This window comes from Heteronotia binoei, chromosome 3 (assembly GCF_032191835.1).
Source record: "Heteronotia binoei isolate CCM8104 ecotype False Entrance Well chromosome 3, APGP_CSIRO_Hbin_v1, whole genome shotgun sequence".
Classification (NCBI taxonomy): domain Eukaryota; kingdom Metazoa; phylum Chordata; class Lepidosauria; order Squamata; family Gekkonidae; genus Heteronotia; species Heteronotia binoei.
Genome location: NC_083225.1, coordinates 58,587,373 through 58,614,059, shown reverse-complemented (window position 1 = coordinate 58,614,059; position 26,687 = coordinate 58,587,373). Strand labels below are relative to the sequence as shown.

The 26,687-nt window shown below is 39.8% G+C and overlaps 1 protein-coding gene across 1 annotated transcript in view; it reads right to left on the bottom strand.

The window, feature by feature from the left end:
• The window catches only part of LOC132568264 (cohesin subunit SA-2-like), a 68,383-nt gene that overhangs the window by 20,702 nt on the left and 20,994 nt on the right, over window positions 1-26,687 (bottom strand). The window contains exons 10-17 of the mRNA XM_060233893.1: window positions 25,463-25,536; window positions 23,873-23,996; window positions 22,666-22,764; window positions 17,863-17,942; window positions 6,124-6,231; window positions 3,195-3,303; window positions 1,882-1,999; window positions 1,183-1,286 (exon numbers count right to left, since the gene is read on the bottom strand). Coding sequence (XP_060089876.1) covers window positions 1,183-1,286; window positions 1,882-1,999; window positions 3,195-3,303; window positions 6,124-6,231; window positions 17,863-17,942; window positions 22,666-22,764; window positions 23,873-23,996; window positions 25,463-25,536 — 816 coding nt within the window. The remainder of the gene's footprint in view (window positions 1-1,182; window positions 1,287-1,881; window positions 2,000-3,194; window positions 3,304-6,123; window positions 6,232-17,862; window positions 17,943-22,665; window positions 22,765-23,872; window positions 23,997-25,462; window positions 25,537-26,687) is intronic.

The window sequence follows — 26,687 nt, the reverse complement described above, 5'->3', positions numbered from 1 at the left end:
CTGCAGATAAAACATGTTGTTCCTATTACAGCATAAGTGTGCCACGAATTAATATTTAAACTAGCTTAAGTTGGTATAAGCAATCCAATTTTATGACTCCTTATTAAAAACTACAGATAGATATGCTTTTTTTTTTTTAAAGGAGTAGTTGTTGATCAGCAGGGAGAAATCCATTTTGTAAAACAGAATTTTATTATGTGTCTGTAAAGTATCTCAGTATGCAGATAAAGAAAACTCTGGGCATTCCAGTCATATCAGTCCCTCATGAAAGAGTTCAGCACTGCCAGCCACTTTGAACAAACTATGCAGATCTCTTGAGTCTCATTGTATCACAATGTGCTTGAGGGTCATTCTAAATGTGATGCGGCAGTTTTGAGACTGATCTATTATTTGGCCCTAGAAAGCAACTCCTGGGAGGCCTGACGAGGATCAGATCACAATATTGAGAATGAGGGCTGTTACATTCTCCCCTGAAGTACAATTTTCCCAACTGAAATGAACTTCCTCCTAGCCACTTTAATTAATGGGGTCAGGAACAATAAAGTTACCCATCTTTTCCCCCCTACCTGGGCTTAAAGCAGCATAGATGGGCCATTCCAGTGAGATGGGAAAAAATATCAGCTTTTATCAACACTACAGCCGTCATTTGCATATGGCCTTGCATGTAGTTGCTTTGGGGTAAAAATAATACATCTGGAATTCCTGTCACAACACTACAGAGTTGTATTTCAGCCTTAACATCAACACTGAAAAACAGAAAGCTGATCATCAGCTAACTCAAATGTCAGTGTGAGCAGTTGCAACAAATTTAATGGAAATGATAAAGATAACCTTCCCAATATTATCAACGCCGCACTTTATGAGATCACTGGATGGTACTGGTGATGTTGTTTCACTGATTGCTGCATTTTTAAATGATTTATATATTGAATTTATATTAAATAGTATTATTATTGATTGTTTTATGATTCTGTTTTATGGCCATAATGGCTGCTAACCACCCTGAGCCTGCTTGCAGAAAGGGCAGGATATAAATACAATAATGTAAATTGCATTAGCTAAAAGGAATGCACATCGTTTGTCCTGTAACAATTATTCAGTTTTCCTGTTGCAATGAAGTGTGCTGCTAAGATCATTTAGAAGAACCAACAACCAGTAAATCAGAAGAACATTCCAACTGACTTTCTTGGTGCCCCCTCGGCCCACAGGAGGATGACCTTCAGCAGCTTCTCGGACAGTTGCTAAGATTATCTCAATGAGGACACTCTCTTGGGCATCACTCAGCGCTGTAAGCAAAATGACACATATGACTCCATTCAGTCTCTCATAGAAAAGAAGTTAAGATCCCAGGAGAGTTGATTTGGAAACATCTAAAATATTCTCCAGACAAGGAAGCTCTAAATATGTTCAGGAAAAGAAGGGTGCATTGAACAGCTGATTCAAAAAAATCACTACTTTATTAGCGATCATCAGAACTATGGAATTCTCTGTGTATTTTAAGCTGTAAAAATACATCTTGATCAAAGGCAGCTGCCCTCTCACATACAGACAAACTATCATACCTACCTATGCCCCACAAGCATACACAAATACGTACAAGGTAACCAGCTGTTCTGAAGTAGTAATCACACACTGAAGGTCCTGTGGACAAATTTTATTGAGTGAGCTGCAAACATAGCTCTGACTGAGAGACTGAGCCTCCACTTCACTGTCAAAAAACACAGATATCAATTGACACAGGACCCCAGTTACCGATACCTCTGTTACCAATACCCCACTTGACCCCTCTCATCCAATCTCACTTGACTTCTCTTTCAACCCAGCTCCATAACATGATGGCAGCACCCCAACTGGAAGTGCTATGCTTAGTAGCCCACCTACCTTCTTTCTGATTATCAGCATTTTCCAATAAAAGAGCTGTCATGCATTCCCAGTCTTTCAGTAAACTCATGGACCAATCCCACAAGCTGTCTACAAGGTATGTGACATGATTATGAAGCTGGGGGGGGAATTAAGAGACAGGCTGTAAGAAACTGCCCCTTTAGCATGAGCTCCCACAGAATTCAAAGCAGAACTGAGAAACAGGTGAGGAGAAACATAACCATAATTATGACTAGGCTTGATATGGCCAATGCAGCAATTTCCACTTCCACTTTAACACCGGAAAGAGTGATAGATCAACATCAGGCAAAAGTTCGCATGTGTGCACAACACTAGTCCACTGGCACATATTGTTGTGGCTTGCACTCCATCATATTAAAGTTTTGTGCATGAAGAGAAAAAAGATCAGGGTGCAAGCCTCCTTGGGTTAACTATTAACTAATTCCAAGATAATAGTTGGTTGCAGTGTCACTTCCTACTCACCAGTGAACAGCCTTCCCTTAAATGGCATAGTTTATTATTATGAAAAATAAGTACATGAATCCTCAACTACAATCCATTTATCAAGCTGTAATTCATAACTTTACATATATCTCTGTGCTTTCTCAGAATACAAAAACAGGATTTTTGTAAAGATTGATCTGCACTTCTGATTTTTGACCCAAAGTCTTCTGAACAAGATGGAACAATTTAACAACAGTGATAGGAAAGCATACATCCTTGTGATATTTTTGGTTTAGGCTACAGGCATATTGCTCCTATAGATATCATACAACCAAGATATAACCCTCTAATTTTCTCTCTTAAATTTTATTTATATATTTCTTGTTCTCCAGATTTTCTAGCATACCTAGAACGTATCTATTCTATAAACATACTCTGCCTTCTAACATACTTTAGTAACAAATTATTTTACAAAATTATCATGGTTACCATTTTTTCTTCAGATTCTCAATGAGTTATTCCTTTACAGCGTAATCCCATAGTTCAGCTACATCAGCTATAGTACTATTTGTGCAATCCTAACCAGAGTTACATCCTTCTAAACTCACTAACTTGAATGGATTTACAAGGACACAACTATACTTTGGACTGCACTGTATTTGACCCCATGTACTGAACTACATCACATCTCAAAGAAACTGCAAGAGTCAGAGACTCTGCACCAACATAAATGGGACCATAGTTTCCTCCTCAGAACTATGGGACCATAGCATCCTCTGTCCTTTCACGAGTTGGTTCTCAAACTGACATGCACCACAGACTTTTTTTTAAAAGCTGCTTCATTCATCTGTTTGTCGATTATTCTTTACCTCACTCTCCAAGAAGAAAATTATTAGTGTTTTCAGCTGGCTAGCAATGGATTCCAGTTTTCCATTTCTTTTTGAGAATGCTTCCGTATCAATTCCCTGGACAATCAGTCTGTCAACAAAACATGCATTCAGTCAAATTCAGGTCCCAAAGTTCCAATTTGCAGCAAGTTATATCTATAGGAACATAGATTATTATAGATTCTGAAGTGTTTACTGTAAAATCACTATTAATACTTTTAGCACATGATTTTACAAGAAGCAAAAATCCGGAACCCTTTTTTAAATGGAGCTAAAATCCCACAAACCACAATGACTGAAGCTCAGGTACAGAGCCTATGGTAGGATGCCCACATCCTTGGGCACACTCACACTACTAGTACTTATACCAAATGGGAAATGACCTTGATGCAGGAAGAAAAAGGATGCGACCAAGTTAAAGGATGGGACTAAGAGGTGTCGCCCAATTTTTGTTTCTTTTTTCCCTATATGGAAACTATTGGTTGCATGTTTAACTATGGAATCTGATATCTTGCGCAGGAGCAAGTATTCTAAGAACTACTTCTTACAGTCCCCTTTTTATTTGATTACAGATAACCAAATGCAAAATGTATGCACATCTCAACAGAAGGAGAGTGCAGAAAAGTATCAGTTCCAAATGGGTAGCTGTTTTAGTCTTTTGATTGCCACAAAAATAAACAGAGGTCTTAAAGACTAATATATTTAATTCTATCATAAGCTTTTGTAAATAGAAGCCAACCTAATCAGATATATGAAGTGGCTCCTTAGTAGACAGTTACACACACAAACACACAAGTAGGCAGTTACATACATAAACTTATAAAAACAAAATTTGTATACAGGTAAAAAGATCATGGAAAGCAAGAATGTAATGATAAAAAAATCAAATGTTACTGAAGGGGGGTGGGGGAAAAGAAACCATTCACAAACACATAAAAACCAAACACATATGCCAACATTGTCTCCATATTTATTTAGGCAACACTATTAGGAGACCTAAAAACATCAGCCAGACCATCTAAGGTTCATCTAAGGCCACCCTAAGCCCTGTTACCCAGAGGAGGGGTGGGATATAAGTCCATAAATAAATAAATAAAATTCATTTGCTCATCCTCCCATAAGATACATAATTGATAAATCAGAATGACTGGGCTGAATACCGAAGAACTGTTTGACATGGGTTTGAATAAAGCAAAAGTCCTAGTACTACAAAGACTGAGCAATACTGAATTGCAAAATGTTGCAGCAATGCTCCCCATAAACGACAGTAGTTTGAAAATGTGGCTGGATTATGCAATAATCCCACATCTCTCGAATATCACCTATGAGACATAGAGTACGTTTTGATGCATTTCCTTCTGCATTACTATTTGACAGATATTCTCAGTTACCAGTAAAGAAGTGATATTGTCCCTATTCTGGAAAAGTAGTTGAGTCTGTCACATATATTCTCTTGCATTGTCAATTTTACCAAAAAGAAAGACTGCAACTAATTATTTCACTCCTCTATCAAATTATACCATTTAATCATTACATAAATTTCAGGACTGGAAATATCTCTTAGAAGATACACGGAAATCTATAACTTATATGGTAGCAAAATTCTGTATTGTAGTAATTAGAAAGCTGAAATGTTTGGAATTAGGGGAATAGATTTTTGGTGTTTTGAGTTTTATTAATGTAAGATGGCCTTTTGTTGGTCTTTGTAGTAAATATTGACTGACTGATGAGCTAGAATAAAAATGTAAGGATATAGACAGATATCAATGCCAGAGAGGCTGGGTAATTTAAATCTTGGGTATTACAAGACTCCTGCTTATTTTACAAACATGTAGAATCACTTGTGTTTCTCTTCCAAGTTCACAGTAGTAGCATACAAAAAAAACCCCCATGGAGTTCCTGCTTGCATGTATTTTAATAGCAAAGGGAGTAATTTGTTCACAAGCCCATGGTCCCTCTCTGAATGTGATTTTTATATTTGGGAATTATATTGAAATATAAAGCTTTTTTTTTAAAACAAAGAAGCCACATGACTCCCACCAAACTGGAGAGCTAGTTTGGTGTAGTGGCTAAATGTGCGGACTCTTATCTGGGAGAACCAGGTTTGATTCCCCAGGCCTCCACCTGTAGCTGGGTCAGCCATAGCTCTCGCAGGAGTAGTCCTTGAAAAGGCAGCTGCTGTGAGAGCTCTGTCAGCCCCACCCACCTCACAGGGTGTCTGTTGTAGGGGAGAAGATATAGGAGATTGTAAACCGCTCTGAGTCTCTGATTCAGAAAGAAGGGCGGGGTATAAATCTGCAGTCTTCTTCTTCTTTGTACATTTTAAAAACATACACGTAGGTAACTTCAGAGAGTAGCCTTGTTGGTCTGCAGTAGAGCAGCTAGATTCAAATCCAGTAGCACCTCTGAGAACAACAAGATTTTGGGGTTATTTTTCATCAAGGAGCTTTGACTCTCAAAAGCTTACACACTGAAAAGCTTCTTGGAAAGGTAAGCAGGTTTTTGTAACTGCTGAGTTTACACTGAAAACATCTAGGCTAGGCAAGGTTTCCAGTGGACCTGGGGAAAAGCTTTAACTTTTTTTAAAATTCCGGACAACACAGAAATCCACTGATATAGATGTTAGGCCTTAGCACAACCAATACTGGCACTACAGTGTTCATCTAACAAAACAGGATACACAAAGTAAACTAAGATTAATACTGGAAGCGTATATTTTATTTCATCACATACTAAAGGACAATAACATTAAATATTCAATATACTTGTGCATGGTTAAATATGAATTTCACTATATGGCACCAGAGCACTGAGGAATGAGAAACATCATGTATTGCATTGCTGTAGGATACAAGATCAAATCTGAAGAGAATTCAACAAAGTAATACATAAAAATAGCCAAATTGAGTACCTTTTATAAAGTAATTCCCCAGCTGCTACAGCCAGTGGTCGGTGGGTGGTGTAAACAAACTGGTATAAGGTTTCACAGTCTTCAGATGACAATGAATCTTCACAGTTCCTGTACAAAGACATAGTGTTAACTGTATTTTGCTGAAGAGGATATTGTTACATACGCTAAGCCGATAATGCCTTGGTTGGGACTTAATTTGTCACTACCTTGAACTCCCTGTTTGATATCTTTTCCAAATGAACACAAAAATCCTACACAATTAAAATGGTAGCATTTTGATGGCACCAGCATTTACACCAACATAAAATGAAAGGCAGTGGAGGATTGATCTTCCAGACATCTAGAAACAATCTCTTAAATGTTTGGCTATATAGACTGTAGTCAGACCTCACAACAAATCTATATGAGTCAGTAACATGCATGGGTACAGCTTGTTCCTAGCCTTGTCGATTCACTCCCACCTCTCCTCATACACAGAGCACAGCTGAAGGATTCTGGCTCTCTCATCAAATGATGTCCCAATGCAGGCCCCTCCACAAACTGGAGTTTGTTTCCTCCCAGGCTGTAGAATCCCAGGTTGTAGGGAAGGTATAAACAACGGTTGGCCCAAGAAGAGAAGGAAGAAGGCCAAAGAGAGTGCATGAGCAAGAAAGCAAACAGAGGCCTGCCATGACATTGAATGGGGCCATATTCAGAAATTTAGGCAGGCATTAAATAAATATATAACCTACACACATGCCAAGAAACTGTAGGTTTTTGGCATCATTTCACAGGTAACTGAAATAATAGCAAGGGGCATCGTAAGTATGGGCATTCACACAGCACACTTGCTTTGCATGCAGATGGTCCCAGGTTCAGTTCCTGATATTTGCAGCTAAATGACCACAGATATTTATTTTAATTTTTTTCAGATTTATATTCCACTCTCCCCACAAGCAGGCTCAGGGCGGATCACAGACAGTAGGAGGGTTGGGAAAGACAGTGCTGTTAGTCAAAATTAGCAATAATGGATAGGTGGACCAAGTGTCCAACTCAATGGTAAGTTCACATATTTAAAAATGGACCTGCTAGCACTTTATCCAAGAATTAAGTGAAGTTTGGACACATTTTTTTTTTAAATTCCCTATTCCATTCATTCATCCCATGGGTCAAATTTGCCTTGAAAATAAAGCCAGACCCTTCTGTATTTCTGAAAGTATGGCAGCACTAAAAGATCAATAACGAGCTTCAAGTCAGAGAATTCACTGCACAATTTTTTTTTAGTTTATGTAAACTTTCTAGGTTTATGAATTGACCTAAATGCTAAAACCTTGCAAATGATGGATCTGCTTTCCTACTGAGAATGCTGGGCCCCTTGTAAGAGGTGGCAGCTCCTTAGCCATAAACACTGCAAATGACCATCTACAAAGTCCAAACTTGGCATCCTCAAATCCTGTCCCCTGGCAGCTAATTAACTTACAGAATAAGCATCTCACTAACAACTATTTGAATTGATATAATGTTTGTGTTGGTGAGGAGAGCTGGGGGGGTAATAGTTCTTGAAAACCAATATCCCATTAAAGACCAGTTATCCGCTGTCATTGTAAACAATGCGAGAATGGGGGATTGGAAGCACAAAGGGATATGATAGGAACACACATTGCTGGCTAGTCAACTTTGAGACAAAAGGCAACCAAGAGGGGGGGGAGGGGAGTAAAAGCTGATCATTATCACTGTCCATCATTTGCAGAAAGCAGCCTTTTTATTTAAAATGTCCACTGCTTGTTAAGTTGCTCTTGGTGAAACTTTCTACACAAATTATTTTGAAAACAGCAGATGCCTTCTGACAAGAAAAATATTTAAGTATATTTAAGGTGTCTTTTGGAAGCAGTTTAATATGTAAATATTGCATTTGAAATACGTTTAAGGTTCATTTTGGAAGCAGTTCTGTATGTAAATACTGCACATAAAATTAGTCAAAATACTTTTTTTTAACAAGACAAACATAAAACAGAAACCATTTATATGTGACAATTTATGAAGGCTGCAATGCTAAACATACTTGCAAGGCAATTCTAATCCAAATTAACAGGCTTTGGCTTGAGGGTCTCATTATATGAGATGCCTGATACAAGTCATGTTGGGAAGAATTCCCGCCCGACTCACATCAGATGTGTGACCAAAGACTTTCCTGTAAAACTAGTTTCTGTCCCTATTCTGCTCTGCAGCTCAGCCCAGCAGGATGAGTGGCTTCCTCCTTCTCCCCCTTCTATTCCACACTGCTTTTAAAAAAAACATGGCTTGGGGTGGCACCTGAGTGTCCTGCTGGCAGGAACCACGGTTTCTAGTCAATCTTTTTCCGCCAACTTCAACAGCTGACTGGCCACACATATGCCTTTTTTAAAAATTTAAATTTTAAAGGGCTGTTATTTCCTATGAAGAAGACCTACCCTCTGCCAGTTTGGAGATCAGGTTTATCCCATATGAAACAATGGCCTTTTAGTATTTACAGGAATGTGCTGCATGAGAGAGTCAGGAAGAGCATAATTAAGTCTGATAAAGTATTGGGAGTATTGTTCTGAGAGTTTCAGAACAACTAAGAGCCTGTGTAGTGTACTGGTTAAAAGCAGCGGATTCTAATCTAGAGAACTGGTTTTGATTTTGGCCTCCTCCACATGAAGCCAACTGGATGACCTTGGATCAGTCACAGCTCTCTCGGTCCAAAAAAATAAGTCTAGCTCGCCACCTAAGAGAGTTAAAACTTAAGGCTGTCAGACAATCTTCAGATCTCCTGGCTATAAAACATACAACACCATACAATGATATTATGATTATAATTATCCAGAACAACTTGCTGGAATATAACAATACTCCTTATAGTTTATTATAATACTCATGTTACTACTGATTTTTCAATATGGAAGCAAACCAGTATTGTCTTCATGTGCACATCTTTAATGCTTACATTCAATCACAGTGAGAAAACAGGCCCACTTTCTATTAAGATGTTACCTCAACTAAAAGGTATGAATGCACACCATCATTTTATAGCTCGTGAATGGACTGCCACAAAGGGAAATGTGAGAAGAATTATCTCTTTGGCTTCTGAAGAACGATTAAGTTATTTGTATCAGTTATTCTGTTATTTCCTCTAAAGGTATGATTGAGAAAGAGGTAAGAATCCTAACAGAAAAATACTGTCTGGCTGTGAGAGTAGACACAACAAAGCCAGAAGTCACCTTTATTATACACAACCTACCAGTGGACCTGACTTTCCCAACTGCTTCATTTTTGAAGCAGAGGAAGAATGCATGTTACGTATCTTTGTTCTCCCTCTCCTTCCACAAGCAGTTTTACAGTTCTTTACTAGAGATGCTGTATAATATAATGTAAATGCTTATTAATTGAGTTTGTTTGATCTTTGATAGAAATTAATACTTACAGTGACTATATTTCCAGAATGGTATCTTGTTCTATCACAGAAATACTTGTTTTCTTTTGTATGCTGAGGGCCAGTAATTATGCATTCAAGGAATACTTTCTGGGAGCTGTGCTTCAGCTACAAATATACAGAATGCCAAGCGCCTGATAAAGGTTAAGCCAGAAGTGCCTGCCAGTATTTAGCCCTCTAAATATAGGCCTGGCTTTTGCATACCAGTTCCATGTTATATCATTTTTCTCCACATTTCACTGTGACTGAGCATGAATAGAGCTTGCAGCACAGAATGGAAGAGGGAACCCTCCAGAGAGGAACAGAAGCTTCCTCCAGACATACTCATTGTTCATTGCTTTTTTAATAGATTCTCATTTGTTTTGTGAGATGGCCTTGATGAGATGGTGAAAGGAATTCCAAGATCCTAGAATATCCACTTGCATGTCGGGAGTAGGGGTTTTCTTGGGGGTGGGGAGGTGTTTTTTAAGAATTAAGGCGATGTCTATAGTGTTATACCCATGATGACAATTTTGACACATCTCCCCAGAGAGCTATGCAACCAAGGTTTAATCCAAAAGAACAAAGCAAAGTTGATGAGGGATGAGAACAACAGGTTCAGAAGATAAGGGAAAGGCGAAAAAGACATGTCTTGAAAGAAAAATGAGACCTAAATGGTAGAACAGGAATGCAGTTTTGGAAGTAGCAGAAGGTTGGAGCAGCATTTATCAACTGAGGGGTATTTTGCTTCAGATCTCAGAGTGACAGAATGTGGACACTGGTGTCTGAGCATCCAATCAGACTGAACTGGAAACAGAAATTCTGCTTTCCCCAGCTGGCAGACTGTTAACGGAAAAGAGAAAAGGAAAGGTCCCCTGTGCAAGCACCAATTGTTTCGGACTCTGGGGTGAAGTTGCTTTCACAACATTTTCAGGGCATACTTTTTACAGGATGGTTTGCCATTGCCTTCCCCAGTCATCTACACTTCCCCCCCAGCAAGCTGGGTATTCGTTTTATTGACCTCGGAAGGTTGGAAGGCTGAGTCAACCTGAGCCGGCTACCTGAAAACCCAGCTTCCACCAGGGATCAAACTCAGGTCGTGAGCAGAGCTTTGGACTGCAGTACTGCAGCTTTAACACTCTGCGCCACAGGGCTCTTTTTAGATTGTTAATGACACTTTTGTAAACAGAATTAATTCTCAGCGGTAACTGAAAAGGGCTTCTTAACTGATAACCAGATTTATACAACTAAGCAAAGGGATTCATCCCATCACACAGCAAGGGGAAAGCTGTGTCAAGTTCTGGCTAGTCTTGAATATACACAAAGCTGTGTGTGGGAAGAAGGGACCACTCTTTCTCCACCTGTCTAGAGCTTCCAAGGAGACATTCAGGTATCAGGACTGAGACATTCAGGAGTCAGGATGAGGCTTGCCCATTCTGGAGGAAAGCCTGTGGCCAATATTGAGTAACTGGACTAGAATCTTGAGTCCTACTTCCTAAAAGCTCAGCGTGAATTTCTTGGAGATGCTCAGCAAGAATAAAATCCTTCAATACATCTTTGGGGGGTTTTAAATAAAACAAACTATTCTGGGGTATTTAAATCCAAGATCAACTGCATGCCTAGTCAGTACCCCCTACATTAAAGAATGAGAATTAGAGAGGAAATAGGAATCACTATAAGTTGGGGGGGGGGCCAAATTAGGTTGGCAGCAGCAAGCACCTGGTCTGCTCTGAAAGTTAACAGGGCTGGAAGAGAGGGGTGAAAAAGGGGGCTAGGATGTAGATTTGTCTGCTGTTTGAAAAAGTTCACTTCAGTTGGTAGTAATTCAAATGCTACCAATGGATGGAAGCAATTCAATAGAGCTTCTCCAAGAGCAACACTGGCAGAAGATTTGGGATTATTCAGGCAGACTGAGCAAGCCATAGAGCCCATTTGAAGGCTTTTGAGGTTGCAGTGATGGCAGCAGAGGAAGCATTCTTCTTTTCCACCATTGCATAAACAGAATCTCACCCACCTCGTTTAAAATGGCTCATGACATGATAGCACTCAAGTCCAACCCTGTCAATGGCCTTAATTTGGCTCCTAGCTGTGATATTTTTGTAAGGTTCTTTGCTGACAAAATCTCTGTTACCAGTTCCAACAGAAGCAAAGTTTAGAACACATTCAGTACCTGATCTTTCAGAAGCAAGTGTTTCTCCCACTGCTACAGACAGATTCAGATAAATCATGGGTGGCAAAACTGTGGATTGAGAGCCACGTGTGGCTCTTTCACCCATGTTGTACGGCTCTTGAAGCCCCCACCACCCACTGCCCTGTCAGTCGGCTTGTCTCTTAAATCAGTTCTCCAAGCCAAGCCAGCTGGCAGCTTGGAAAATGCATTTAAAGTTAAAGTTGCTTTTTTCCATCTCTCCCTCCCCCATCTATTTGCCTTCATTCCTTCTTTGAAGCTCTCAAACATCTGGCGTTCATATCTTGTGGCTCTCAGACATCTGACATTTATTCTATGTGTGGCTCTTACATTAAACAAGTTCGGCCTCCGCTGAGATAGATCTTGTCTATGTATGCAGAAAGTGTCATTGGGAGCAAGAGCCAATGTGTTCTTGATCCATGCACATATTGGCTTCTAAAACCATGCCAGGGAAAGGATGGAGCTGTTGGTGACAATCATTAACACCTCACTGACTGTTAGGGCTCTCCCTAGTCCTTTAAAGAAGGCAGTTATTAGGCTTTTGCTAAACCTTCACTGTAAGTAAGTTTATTTATACCCCGCCCTCCCCGCCAAGGCAGGCTCAGGGCGGCTTACAGAACATGATACGATATCATGATATCACAATAACAGATAAAATCAGTCAACAATATAAATACAAATATAAATTAATTTTAAAAAGTTAAAATACAGTGGTGCTACAGTATCTATTTATCCGGCAGCGTAATATTTACACTGGCTAGAGATGAGTTGGCCAATTACAGGCCAGGCTCCAATTTAACTATTCTGGGGATATTGATAAAGCATGCAGTAGCAGAGCCAATTTTAATCTAGTTTTTTTTTTTCGACGTCTTGGTTTGAAACCGAAACAGCTTTAGTTACGCTGCTGGATGAGCTTTGTTTAAAACTGCACAGGAGGAAGTAATTCCTATTGATACTGCTAGATCTTTTGCCACTCTATTGTTATCCACTGATTGGAATATGGAGTGGGTGTTAAAGGAACAACCTTTCCGTGTTTTCAATTTTTTTCTGACTGGAACCAGTTTTCACTGGAAGTACAGAATCAACAAGGTTGGCTTTTGTCCTGTGAAGTGGCACAGGGTTCTGCTTTCTCACCTATGGTCTATGAATTATATCATCCAGAACTTTGGGGCTAAGTGTCATTAAAACACAAGTGATGCCCAATTCTATTTCATTATCCAGTCTTCATATGCATCTGACTCCATTCTAAACTGGTGCTTTGAGGACACGGTCAAGTGGCTGAGGCGGAACAGAATCCAGGCAAAACAAAGGTAATGTTGGTGAGAAAGGATGATGTTCTAGAGGGACTGAATCCAAGCGTCCTAGATGGAGAGGAGTTGGCGTTTATAGAACAGCTTAAGTGTTCATGAGGTGTTCATGGATTCACCTTTGCTGTGTGAAAAGCTGGCTGGCAAAGAGGCCAAGAATACCTTATATCAGCTCCATCTGGTCCTCCAACATTCTCCTCTCAGCCAGTCTGGCTATATGGATCCATACTTCCGTAACTTCAAAGTTAGATAACTATAACATGCTGTACATTGGCTTGCCCTTGAAAATAATCCAGAAACTTCAGGAGGACCAGAATGCAGCACCTTGATTATTGTCAGGGGCTACCCAATGGGAACAAGTTACCCATTTCAAAACAGCTACATCAGCTGCCAATTTGCTGCCCAGTTTACTTTCAAGGTGCTGGTTATGACCTTTAAAGCCCTTCTTAGCCTGGGACACACACATCTGAAGGGCTGTCACGTTCTTTATGTTTCTATTTGCCAACTAAGGCTTTCACCTACTGGCTGTTCCCCCACTTGGGCATGGGGGGGGTGCTGCCTGGCATAAGCCAGAGCCCAAACTTCTCCATCATGGCTTCCACTCTATAGAATAGGCTCCCTAAAGAGGTGAGGGTGGGGCTCACTGGAGATGTTCAGGAGGGGCTGCAAGGCTTGCTTGTTTGACAGGGCTTTTGATATGGACAGAGGCATTCAGGGGTCTTAATTTATAATGTTTTGTAAACCAGCTTGAGCATAGAGGAAAGGCAGGTTAAAAATGTTTAAATAAATAAATAAAACCATTCAGTTACCTCAACCCTACAAGTTTTTTCCTGCTTTACTGGTCTATGATATACTCACAGAGCTACTATGATAGAATACTTTCAAATAAGCTTCTATAAAAGGCCAGCTTTACAATTCCTCCTTTTATCTGCCTCTCCAATCCCAACTGCTCTTTTGCTTTTCCCCATCCAATCCCCTTAAGCCAGAACCAATTTCTTCCCACCCTTCTCATTCCCTATTCCTAGCCCTTCCTTCTGTTATCCTCCACACCTAGTCTAACCCCCAAGCTGGCCTCTGCCTCACAAGCTGGTCTCTGCTGTTGCTGTGCTCTGCTTGCAATAAACTCCCTGGGTATGAGGCCACCTCTGCCCCAGAGTCCAAGACTCTGGGCATTTCTAGACATGTTTGACTTTGGATGAGTTTGATTTCCTGGGTGAAACCATTCAGTGTTCGATAATTTGTTTTTCAAAAAACCAATTCTGCTTTCTGAGGAATGATTTTGTTTTTTAAAAATGACCAAACACTTGCATGACAGTTTTCATTGTGCAGTAACAACGGCAATGTCACAAATGAAGAACAGCTGCAGGTCAAGGCAACATTTGCCAGTTCAGATGCAGAACAAGAGTTACATTTAATGGTTTAGATCATCACTGCAGCATAACAATGGCACATTTCCCCTGCTAGCACAAGATCAGGATGAGCAAAGAGATACTGGCACAGTACTTTGTTCTGCTATCTATGCACGAGGAAGAAGCAAACACAACACACACACATACACAAATAACACTACGCTGTTGTTTGTTTAGGGTCTCCCATGGAAATAATTTGAAAAATGCTCTCTCTCTGTTCCCCCTATCTTGGTAGGAAATTGTGACATGGAACCTAGAATGAAAGCTGCCTAGATAAACCATGCAAAAGTGGACTTCAGAAATTAGCTTGATCACATGCCGAACAAGAGAAGGGATGAACTTTACAGACTACAGAATTTCTCTTGGAGGTAGTCCAGCAATTTGGCCACATCCCACTGTGGCCTACAACTAAACAAAAGTGGTCATATGCTCAGAAAATTGGGCTTATTCACACATTACAAGTTATTTTCTTAGTGAGAAGGGCTATAATGTTAATCACTTCCCTATCACTATTAAGGGAAGAGATTGCAGCTCAGCTATAAATTCACACAACCACATGTGATATGGTGTCACACAGCACGGAACCAGGAAGGGCCTTCTACTGGGTGCCACCACTCTGGCAAAGGTCTGTATGAGAGGGTCCAGAGCACCCAACCACTCCTGTATCTTCCTTGTTAGCAAAATCTTTTAACGGTGACTGGAGACATGAGGACCCAGGCAGTTTAACAATAACAACAAGAAATTTATTATAAGTCCTCAAAACGTCTTAGTGCACAGTGAATAAAGAAAAACAGTAAAGGTTGGTACAAAGAAATACAAGCATCTGACTTCACATTCCCTTGAACATATGAACATATGAAGCTGCCTTATACTGAATCAGACCTTTGGTCCATCAAAGTCAGTATGGTCTTCTCAGATTGGCAGCGGCTCTCCAGGGTCTCAAGCTGAGGTTTTTCACACCTATTTGCCTGGACCCTTTTTTGGAGATGCCAGGGATTGAACCTGGGACCTTCTGCTTCCCAAGCAGATGCTCTACCACTGAGCCACCGTCCCTCCCCTAACTCCCCTTGCTATAACTTCAAAGGAACTCACCCTCCATGGATGAGGAATACCTCTTTGGCTGCAACCTGCCTCCAGGTCCACAGAGAACCACTCTCTCTCTCTCTCTCTGCAGCCTCTTCAGAGAGAGCATCCCCTGTCTGTGGCTTGGCCTTTTTACGCCTTCCTCCCAAGTCTCACCCTCCCTGTGCCAGTTTTCCCTCCAAAACTACTTTCACCCAATCAGAGGGATCCTGGGAGATGCAGGCCCTGTAGCTACTCCTACACAGACTTCTCTGGAGCCTGTAGACCTCAGGTCATGACATATGGAAACACATAGAAAGCATCCTCAAGAGAAGTCACCATGCAAAAAACCCAAAACAAATATCCAGAGAGACCCACATTGGTATCTTGGTTTAACTTTTGAAAATCAATCCATTCTGAAGAATTAAGACTGTAAGAACATTAAAAGCGCATTAAAGCCCATGCTAGCCTCATCAGAACTCGGAACCTAAGCAGGGTGGGCCCAGGTTAGTATTTGGATGGGCAACCTCCAAGGAAGTCTAGGGTCACCACACAGAGGCAGACAACCCTACAGGGTCACCATAAGTCAACTGCAACTTGACAGGGGAAAAAAGGCATGTGAAAGTATATTTTCACATTTCATATGCATATGGCCTAATAGCAGCTCACATATTTATGGGGAGGGGGCTGTGGGTCAGTGGCAGAGCATCTGCTTTTCATGTATGCAGATCACATGTAGAAGATCTCAGGTGCAATTTCCAACATTTAAAGGCTCAGGTGATGGATGATGTGAGAAACCTCAACCTGGAATCCTGGAAAGTCACTAACAGTCAGAAGAGTAGACAATATGGATCTTGATACACCAGTGGTTTGACTTAGTATACAGCAGATTCATGTATGCATGTGATGTTCAAATACACACCGGATCTGTTCAGCTGGCAGTGAAAGGGAAGAAATAGTTTCTTTCCTAATTATCTGTTGGTCAGATAATATTAAAGTACAAACCCGAATCATTACTGCTGTGATAAAAAACAAAAAACAAAACTAGGCACGACACTGCTATGCATTAAAAGGGAGAGGAGGAAGAGACATGAATAGACAGTTGTGACAGCAACCGGTCATTCTAAACAACATTTTAGTTATGGCCTCAGATTTGAACTGTATCTATAACAAGGTTTTATTCATAAAAACATGTTTCTAAAATGTTTCCTACCAAGGGTGGCTATGGTGAGTTTTGCGTGGGGATTTTATCACATGGCCCCTTTTATTAGGTCCTCATTCCAGGCAGTTTATGGGGCCCCTGGGGCTTTTCCTTTGTGCCATCTTAAAGGGGGAATCATGTGATGGCTGAGGGCAGGGCCTCCACAGTGGCAGGGCTATGCTCCATTTTTCTCCCGCACAGGGTATGCTCCATTTTTCTCCTACACAACTTTTCCCTTTAACAGTCTCTCCCCCCCCCCTGCTTTTTTTTTCAGTTCCCAGTTGAGCTGCTATGTCCCTTTGACTGCAGAGCTCAGCTGGGAAGTGGGAAAAGGAAGGCTGCCTAAGAGTGAGTGCACAAATTGCTGTTGCTTTGGTGCTTCAGCACCAACAGAATGAATTCCAAGGAGGGATGAGGATGAGAGGAACTGCAAGTGGCCCAGAAATTGTGTTGCAGGCACAGACCACCCATTCCAGCCCACCTCCACACCTCTTCCAATTGCTTCTACAGCAGGGGAGCCATCTTGTGCCTCCATGTGGAATACTCCTATGCTCACAACAAGGGTTCAAACAGGCAAATTACTCCAAAAAACGGATGTGAATTCTAGTTTGAGCTAGAATTTATATTTATTTTCTTCAAATAAGGTTTATAAATGCAACTCAGAACTAATAAATGCAAGCACATTTGCACATTTTAAAAGCAAAATATTACTAAAACGCATAATGCTTCGCAATACGCTACTGTATGTTTAATATACCACATTAGGGTCCTGATTTTTTTTTAAAGCAGTATGACCAAACTGAGGCTATTGCTTTAGTCATATTATGAGAAGACAAGACTCACTGGAAAAGGTGCTAGGAAAAGTTGGAGGCAGCAGGAAAAGAGGAAGAGCCAATATAAGATGGATTGCCTCAACAAAGGAAGTCATGGCCCTCAGTTTGCAAGAAATGAGCAAGGCTATTAACTGTAGAACGTTTTGAAGGTCATGAATTCACAGAGTCACCATATGTTGGATGCAATCTGATGGCACTTAAAGATGAACACACAAAACCCACATACGGATCTAGGGATGCTTGCATAAGTGGCATGTCTCTGAAGGTTTCTTAACTAGTTATTGTTTTGCACCTGTTAAGACATTATAGTTAAATGAAAAGGCTATTTACTGTGACATGAGCATCAGGAGTTTCATGGCTTGAACTGCTACTTCATGGTCCTTGTCCAGTGTCATGGACATAATTCGATCCTAGTGGGTGAAAAATAATAAAGCAGATATAATACTTTCAGTTCTGAAAGGTTCTGCTACAGGAATTTGTGCTTTACAATCTAGGACTGACTGCTGAAAGACTTTGAGGCTGTAAGTTTATAAAAGCAGGATAAAGTTCTACATAGAGATGTTTGCAATCAAACGTTCATTTTAAAAGAGCAATAAAATGGAACATTAAAAAATGCACTGAGAAGAATCCTATTTCAAAAACACACACAGCATTGTGTTTTGTGACATACACCTCATGGCCAAGAACTACACATTTTAGTTCAAGTGACGGCTGTATTGCAATAGATGGCTTATAGCACCACCTGCAGGCTTCAGCATCAGACATTCTTCACATCTAAAGGCACCAGCTCTCAAAGTAATGATTCCCAAATAGAGGAAACCCACTAAAGCAGAGTGGAGGACAAGATTAATAAAGACAAAGTTCCTTCAACTGGTGACACAGCTTGCAACGAGAAATAGAAATCATCACCTCCAGTTGTATTTTTTCCCCTAAGAGCTCAATAGCCACCCGAAAGCAAGGTCTAATTTCAAGTTCAAAACGAACATAAAATACTTAATCTGAGCTAGCCTCAAAAAGATGACAGTGGATCAGAGAAGGTACTTGGCGGCAGCAGATCTTCCCCAGCCTATCCCACTTCCCAGCAGCACCCCCACCCGAAATCTTCTCAAAGCAATGTTCTTGAGTCTTATGAACAACGTAACATTAGATCAAGACAGGTAGCCATATTTGTCTGTAGCAGTAGAAAGGAGTAAGAGGCCAGTAGCACCTTAGAAACTAACAAAATTTGCGGCAGAGTATGAGCTTTCATGAGCCACTGCTCACTTCTTCAGATACAGATGTTCTTCAGATACTAAGGATGGGCATGAACCGGGAAAATTATGGTTCACGTTGGTTCATGGTTCATTTGATTGCCCAAACCAGTTCATAGTTCATTTGGTAGAACAGCCCCATCATGAGTTAAAGATGCCAAACTCAACCAGCCCTTACAATTTCACATTTATTTGATTCACATTTTCTGATGAAATCCTTAACCAAAGAGGAGTAAAAAGGCAATAAAAGCATTTTCAACCTGCCCTGTATTCAGGTGCCAATGTTATCAAGACCTAAGTAGACTCTTGCGCCCAACAAGTTCTCTTCATTTTCTTAGTATTCAGTCTGTTTAATTTCAGAGAACAGGAGGTACATGTAGGATTATGAGACATTCTGGATGCGTACACTGGGTCCGTCTCTAGCTTGGTTCACTTTATTTTGGTTACCAGTTTGAATTAGTTGTGCAGAGTCTAGTTATAACTTAGAGTACACTGCTGGGATTCTTTGTGGTTGGAGCCTCCCAATCAAGCTATGAACAACTGTTTTGGCTGTTTCTAGGACTCTCCACAAGTCCACTCCCAGTGTTGCCTAGGAATTGATTGAATCGGTACAACCAAATGAACCAGTTTGAAACTAACCATGAACCAGCCCAGTCTGTGCTCAAACTGCAGTTCATTTCTCAGTTAGCGCCCATCCCTGGTTCAGACCCTACCACAAATTTTGTTAGTCTTTACAGTGTACTGGATTCTTATTACTCTTTTCTACTATAAGATGACATTAGGAGTTCTTAGGAGATACTGAGAGAAAGGACGAAAGATTTGATTCTGGAAGCAAATTCATTTTTCGGTTCCTGGAACCATCATATTTTAGTAGTTTTAGTTTGGTTTCTCTAAAGCAAGCAAGCAAGACTAAAGAGGAACACAAATACAAATATTATCAAAGAATAAATGAACGTTCAATCCCCAATTAAGAGTCACAATTCATGTATGGGAATCCACTAAAAATTCTAAAATAGATTTTTTTATCATAATATACAATGGTAATTACTAGAACAAAGCAGGAATCAAGTGGCACCTTTAAGACCACCAATTTTTATTCAGAACGTAAGCTTTCGTGCGCTCTCTTAAGCACACTTCATCAGACGAGGGGATCAGGTATTGTGAGCTGAAATACAAGCAGTCTAGCAAACTAACTGGTCACATGGTCACATAAAACAGTGTGGCTAGACCATTTGGTCCGGATAGTCATAAAAGGTAATAAAATTCTCTGCCAAATGGTGTTTTTGCAAATCTAGGTGAATCACAAAAGGACATGTATATCCAACTAGTAGTCCACTGAAGGAAGGGCAATGGCCTGGCCAACCTTGTCCTGCCTCCATCTTAAGACTCAGAAGGCAGCATTAAGCCTTCATGTACTTTGCCCTATGCAAGAATGCTGAGGGTCTCGGAATGTGCTGCCCTTTTCACCTCCTTCCTGGAATACGCATTTGGGGTAGCAAGCTTAGGTAAACATCGGTCATTTCATTCTGCAAGTTGTTAGGCAATGATTGTGTACAGAGGAATGTATAAAATACAGCAACGCAACCACTGTCACTCAGACACAAGCAGCAGGGACAGACTGGTGCGAGACCATCAACCCTGAGTCGTGTGACATTCCTACAGTCCACCCAATCAACTTATCAACATCAATCTATACATATTAAACATCACCCTAGTCTGCCATTAGAAAACAAGAATACATAAAATGAAAATGGGCTGAGTGGTTGCGTTGCTTTATTTTATGTAATGAGATAAATAGCCAATAACCCTTATTTGAGTATGTCAATATAAAACATTATTCTGATACACTATTATAAAAGAGAAATACATTGGAATACTGTGGATGTATAGCTATACTCACTGAGAGTGGGTTTAGCATATGTAATGAGATAAAAAAAAACACTGTCCCTGTTCAGTCCTGGAGAGGTGTTTGTCCCAAGTTTCATAATAATTTGTAATTCAGCAGTTTCTCTCTCCATTCTGTTCTTGAAGTTCCTTTGCAGTAAAACAGCTATCTTGAGGTCACCCATTGAATGCTTTGGGTGACCTCAAAGTAGCTGTTTTACTGCAAAGGAACTTCAAGAACAGAATGGAGAGAGAAATTGCTGAATTACAAATTATTATGAAACTTGAACACCTCTCCAGGACTAAACAGAGACATTGGTTTTTTATCTCATTACATATGCTAAACCCACTCTCAGTGAGTATAGCTATACATCCACAGTATTCCAACGTATTTCTCTTTTATAATAGTGTATCAGAATGTTTTATATTGACATACTCAAATAAGGGATATTGGCTATTTATCTCATTACATATACTCAACCCATTTTCATTTTATGTATCCTTGTTTTCTAATGGCATACTAGAATGATGTTTAATATGTATAGATTGATGTTGATAAGTTGATTGGGTGGACTACAAGTTGGATATACATGTTCTTTTGTGATTCACCTAGATTTGCAAAAACACCATTTGGCAAAGAATTTTACTACCTTTTATGGCTATCCAGACCAAATGGCCTAGCCACACTTTTATGTGACCATGTGACCAGTTAGTTTGCCACACTGCTTTTATTTCCGCTCACAATATCTGATCCCCTTGTCTGATGACGTATGCTTAAGAGAGCGCACAAAAGCTTACGTTCTGAATAAAAATTGGTGGCCTTAAAGGTGCTACTTGATTCCTGCTTTGTTCTACTGCTTCAGATCAACACAGCTGGATCTATCTAAATGGTAATTACTGTTATAAGAACTGGTCATCAATTTATCTAATTATCAACATTGTCTTAATATGTGGATACTTAAATCTGGAGATCAGGGCCATGGACAGTCAAGATAGGTCTTTCTGCAAACCTGAGAAAAGTCCCAGGTTTGCAGAAAAATCTGAAATATTGGGCTTAAAACCCCCCAATGATAAAATGATCACCTATAGTTTTAAGAAATGGATACCCTTAGTGGATACCCTACTGTGGCTTGAATGCATGCTTGCTTTTTAAAGAAACAGCATCACATTCATGGAAGCTCCTGTGTCACGTCTGGTTTGGGCACTTGCTGAAGTGAATTTTCGTTTTGGATTCTACTGCTTGTTAATATGAGATATCAAAACACCCTTCAAACACAAAGAATCCCAGCAATGCATTCTAAGTTATAACTAGACTCTGCACACCTAATTCAAACCGGTGACCAAAATAAAGTTAACCAAGCTAGAGATGTACCCAATGACATTTTATGGAATCAGCCCTGAAGCATCAATATCTCCTAGTCACAACCTGACATTTATAATTTCATGTTTATTCGATTCATATTTTCTGATGAAATCCTTAATTAAAGAGCAGTAAAAGGCAATAAAAGCATTTTCAACCTGCTCTGTATTCAGGTATCAATGTTATCAAGACCTGAGTAGACTCTTACACCACTTTCCCAACAAGATAATTTTCTTAGTATTCAATCTATTTAATTTCAGAGCAGGAGGTACATATAGGTTTTTGAGACATTCTGGATGAGTACAACCCAACCTTCCAACAAGAATGGCAAAACCAACTGCAACGTAACTATCTAATGAAACGTATATGTTTACAATGTATACCAACAATAAAATCCTACCCACATAAAGAAATTAACTTAAGGTCTATTTTAGAACCATTCAATATAACATTCCATGTGCAGGTCTCAGGATGCAACCTTAAGAACAGGAAACCACTAAACTTAAATTTAAAGACTGAAGCTTCAACCCACCCATCTTTTAACATTTTTCAAGTGAGTCTGGAGAGATACTGGATCCCAGTTCTGCTCTCAGAATAATCAGGCTTCCTGCCCAACCACCTAATATTTGAGAAACTTACCTTGAACCTGCTAGTGAAGAGATCCATTTTAGACACAAGTTCTTTTTGGTCATATAATCCCTGCAGTCCCTGAAGGCACTTTAACCGCACTTCAGGTTGCTGCAAGAAAGGAAATTACAGTAAAAGTGACAAAGAGCACCAATAAGACTATTTGACATATCAATATCACTCAGCTGGCAGAGAATATGATGCTGAATCACCTAGAGCATACAAGCTCTTGTGAAAAAGTTTTAATTTTAGCATCCTCTTTACCATCTCTCCCTGTATGTGCCCCGGAGAGCCTTGCGCTCTGCTGATCAACATCTCCTGGTAGTCCCCAGCCCCAAAGACGTCTGCTTAGCCTATACTAGGGATTTCCCTGCCCTGGCCCCAGCCTGCTGGTGGTATGTGCTCCCAGTTGAGATCAGGGCCCTGCAGGAGTTGCTACAATTTTGCAGGGCCTGGAAATTGAAGCTGTTCTGACAGGCCTTTGGATGAGGTGGCGGACATCCAACCATCTCAGCCTCCCCTATCTGCAGCACTGGCCTCAGTGTCAAGACTGGCAAGAGACATTTTGGATTACCTGAATCTTATTGTTAAATTGCCATCTTGTTTTGTCCTGGTTTAAATTTGGTTTTAGATTATATTTTTAAGCAATTATTATGTTTTATATGGTGTGACTTCCCTGAGCCCACTTGTGGTATAGTATAGGATATACATCCAATAAACAAATAAACAAACAAATAAATGTGTGTGTTTTTTAAAAAAATAGTATTTTAAAATGTAATTTCACTGTTGTTCTTCATTTACTGCAAGGCATCTAACATCCTCAGTATAGCACTTTTGGGGTATACTGACTTTACAACATTTTAGGGCCCTGCAGGACAGCAGCAGATGAGCCATCTTGCATTGATTTAAACCAGAATCCAGTCCTTGTGAAAATAACTTTGAAAGTAAGATGTGTTTTAAGTGCTTAAACTAATGACCATCATTCATGCCTCATTCCACGTAACTGTAGCATTCAGTGAGCACTGTACTTTCCATGTAAAAATAAGATCATTGGGGAGGGGGAACCATTGCAAACAATGGTCTTCAAACACAGGCCCAATAGCTCCATAAAATATATAAAATTAAAAAACCTTTTATTGTAACTGGTAGAAACTCTGTATTTCAAAAACTTTTCATCAATTATGAAGAACAGAAAACAGAGGGGGGGAAACCCACGTACTTTATCGTAGAGCATCCACCCAATGTATTTCAAGTAACTATCATTTAAGAATGTATTGGGGTACATTTTCATCCAGCTGCCCATTTCTTCAATACAAATGGCCCGAATCTCTGGAATAACGTCACTATAAAATAACAAAAATGAACAGTATTGGTGACCTCTAAGAGCTGATTCACAAACTCTATGTACATAATTTGATTTCTTACCATCTGATTAATCAATATTCAAGGACTGAGAGCTGAATATGTGAACAGAGTATTGAAAAAAATTGCCCTTGAGGCAATGTAATATAAAAGGATTGTCAGTTGTGAATGACCTGTAGTGGCTTATTCACTTATGCAAGACATTATTTGATGCTGCGAGCAAGTGTGAATCAGCCCAAAGCAAATATGGCCCCTCATCAATATCCCTTGTGGCGTCCAAGGTTGAATCCTGGCCCACAGGATGGATGCAGCCCATAAAGGGCTCAAAATCCATCCTCCAACCAGCTTCCTTTTCCTGCTTCCTTAACTAGGGCTGCTACTGCAGTTGCTTGCTTTTTCCCAGCTCACTCGGTGGCTCTTTGCTTCTTGCTTCCCACCTCTTGCCTCCCTCCCCCCCACTCCCCGCTCTCTCTCATGCACACAGGAACACAGAGAGCTCTGTGGCTGCTTCCTGCTTTGTGGGGGAGATACAAAGACAAACCTCTCTCATGCACACACATGCACACATGCAGAGCTTCTGCTACCTCCTCTGGGGCTGCTACTTCTCTTTTGGGGAAGAAGGGAGGGGGAGGAAAAAGAGAGAGAGAAAACAAAATTGGAGTCCATGGCAGCAAAATTTTATTCTAGGTATAAACTTTGTGTGCAAGCATTCTTCTCCCAAAGGAAGGAGGAAGGGAGGGAGGTGAGTGGATTCTTCTGACAAGCACAATGTATATTGAGAAAATTTTGGGGTGCTTATTTTGAAAAGCTTTTGTTGCTGTTGTTTTTAAAAGAGTGGGTTTCTCTGTTCCTATATGGATTTATCTTCATTCAAAAAGACCCTGATTAGAAATCAGAACACTTGGGTCGGTACTTATATCTTGGAGAGTGGAGTGATTTCAGATGCCAACTGATAATAGCACACATCAATAATGAGACAAGAAAACTTGCTCTCAGTTCAGTCCAGGATAATGCATTGTCTTGAGCTTCACTATCAATTGCAATTCAGCAGTCTCTCTTTCTAATCTCCCTTTGAAATTCCTTTGTAAGAACACTGCTAGTCCTAGGCCAGTAACTGAACATTCAGACTTATGTCCATTTATTCTTTGCATCCTCCTGGACTGAATCCTCCTGGATAGAACTGGCACCTAGGTTTCCTGTCTCAATACCATTCTGGTATCTCCATGCCCTCTGCATATCACACTGAATCCAATCACGCATGCTACTGGCATACATCTTCTATTGCCATTTGGCATCTGAAATCACCTTTACAAAGTTTATATCACCAGTACCTTGTATTATATTTTATGGCACACATGGCCTGGCCAAACAAAGTTATATTTATGTCAGATTCAGCCCTCAGCACCTCTGGACCAGAGACTAGTTCCAAGTACATAAAGATTCTTACCGATAGCGCTGCAGAAAGATCCCTTTGAAAATAGCATTCATCATATTCTCTATCTCTAGAGGCTTCTGTTCATACTGAAATTAGAAGAATGGAACTGAAATTAGAAAAACTGAAGGCTTAATTCAGAGGCTGAACATCAACTCATTTTTCAAATCAAAGAATAATCAAAAGTTGGGCAGAAAACGAATGGGAAAAATGCTAGTAATATTTTCCCATCTCCTCAATAATTCATTCAGAATTATGAGCTTCATTATTATTGGTATTAATTCTATTTGGTTATGCCTTAATTTTCAGTTGTTAAATATACAGTGAAGTAACTCAACCCTTTTTTTTCACAGCTAAATTATGCTATAATAATCTGCTGGGGAATCAGTTTTGTGCCTCTTATGGTCACTGAAATTATAGTCACTGAATGGAAGTGACCATTCATTCCACCAAAACCACCCATATCTTTCTACTCTGCATTTATCATCTCAGCACACATTTGACATATAGTTTCTGAATATACATGATCTTTTGCTAAAAGTCTTGAGTGCCCCAAAAAATTTAATCAATACTTCATATTGTACTGCTACAATATGAGTTGAGAAACAACACTGTATCAATTAGTTATTCAAAATTCATCTATATATGTAGGAGAACATTTCAGCCTTCAAGGACACACAGTGGGTGACTTCAAAATTAGCTGTTTTATTACAAAAGAACTTCAGGAACAGACTGGACAAGGAAATTGCTGGATTACAAGTTCTTATAATGCTCAAAACAAAAACACTCAGGACTTAACAGGGATATTGCTTACTTGTCTCACTACATATGCTAATTTCATTCAGTCCTTACATTTGTTTTCTCACCAAGAAGGGCTATACATCATCTTTATTTTATTGTATATCTTATTTGGAAAAATAGATTGGTTGTAATGCAATATAATGTAATGAATAGAAGAATGTAATGTAATTTGGAATGGTAGACTGGAATGTATTTTCTGGTCTGGTGCCAAAGGAGACATAACACTGCACAACCAATCACCCCTTAAACAAAAAGAATGCTGTTAGTTACCTACATGTTTAAGAGGAGATAAATAGCACGTAACAACATAGTCTCCATTAATTGCTTTCAGCATTACACAATTAAGAAGATACATTTACATATCAAACTCCAATTCTGACATATTTATTTGCTGCAATGTTTCCCTCCAAAATTAAATCCAAACAAATGGTGACCATAT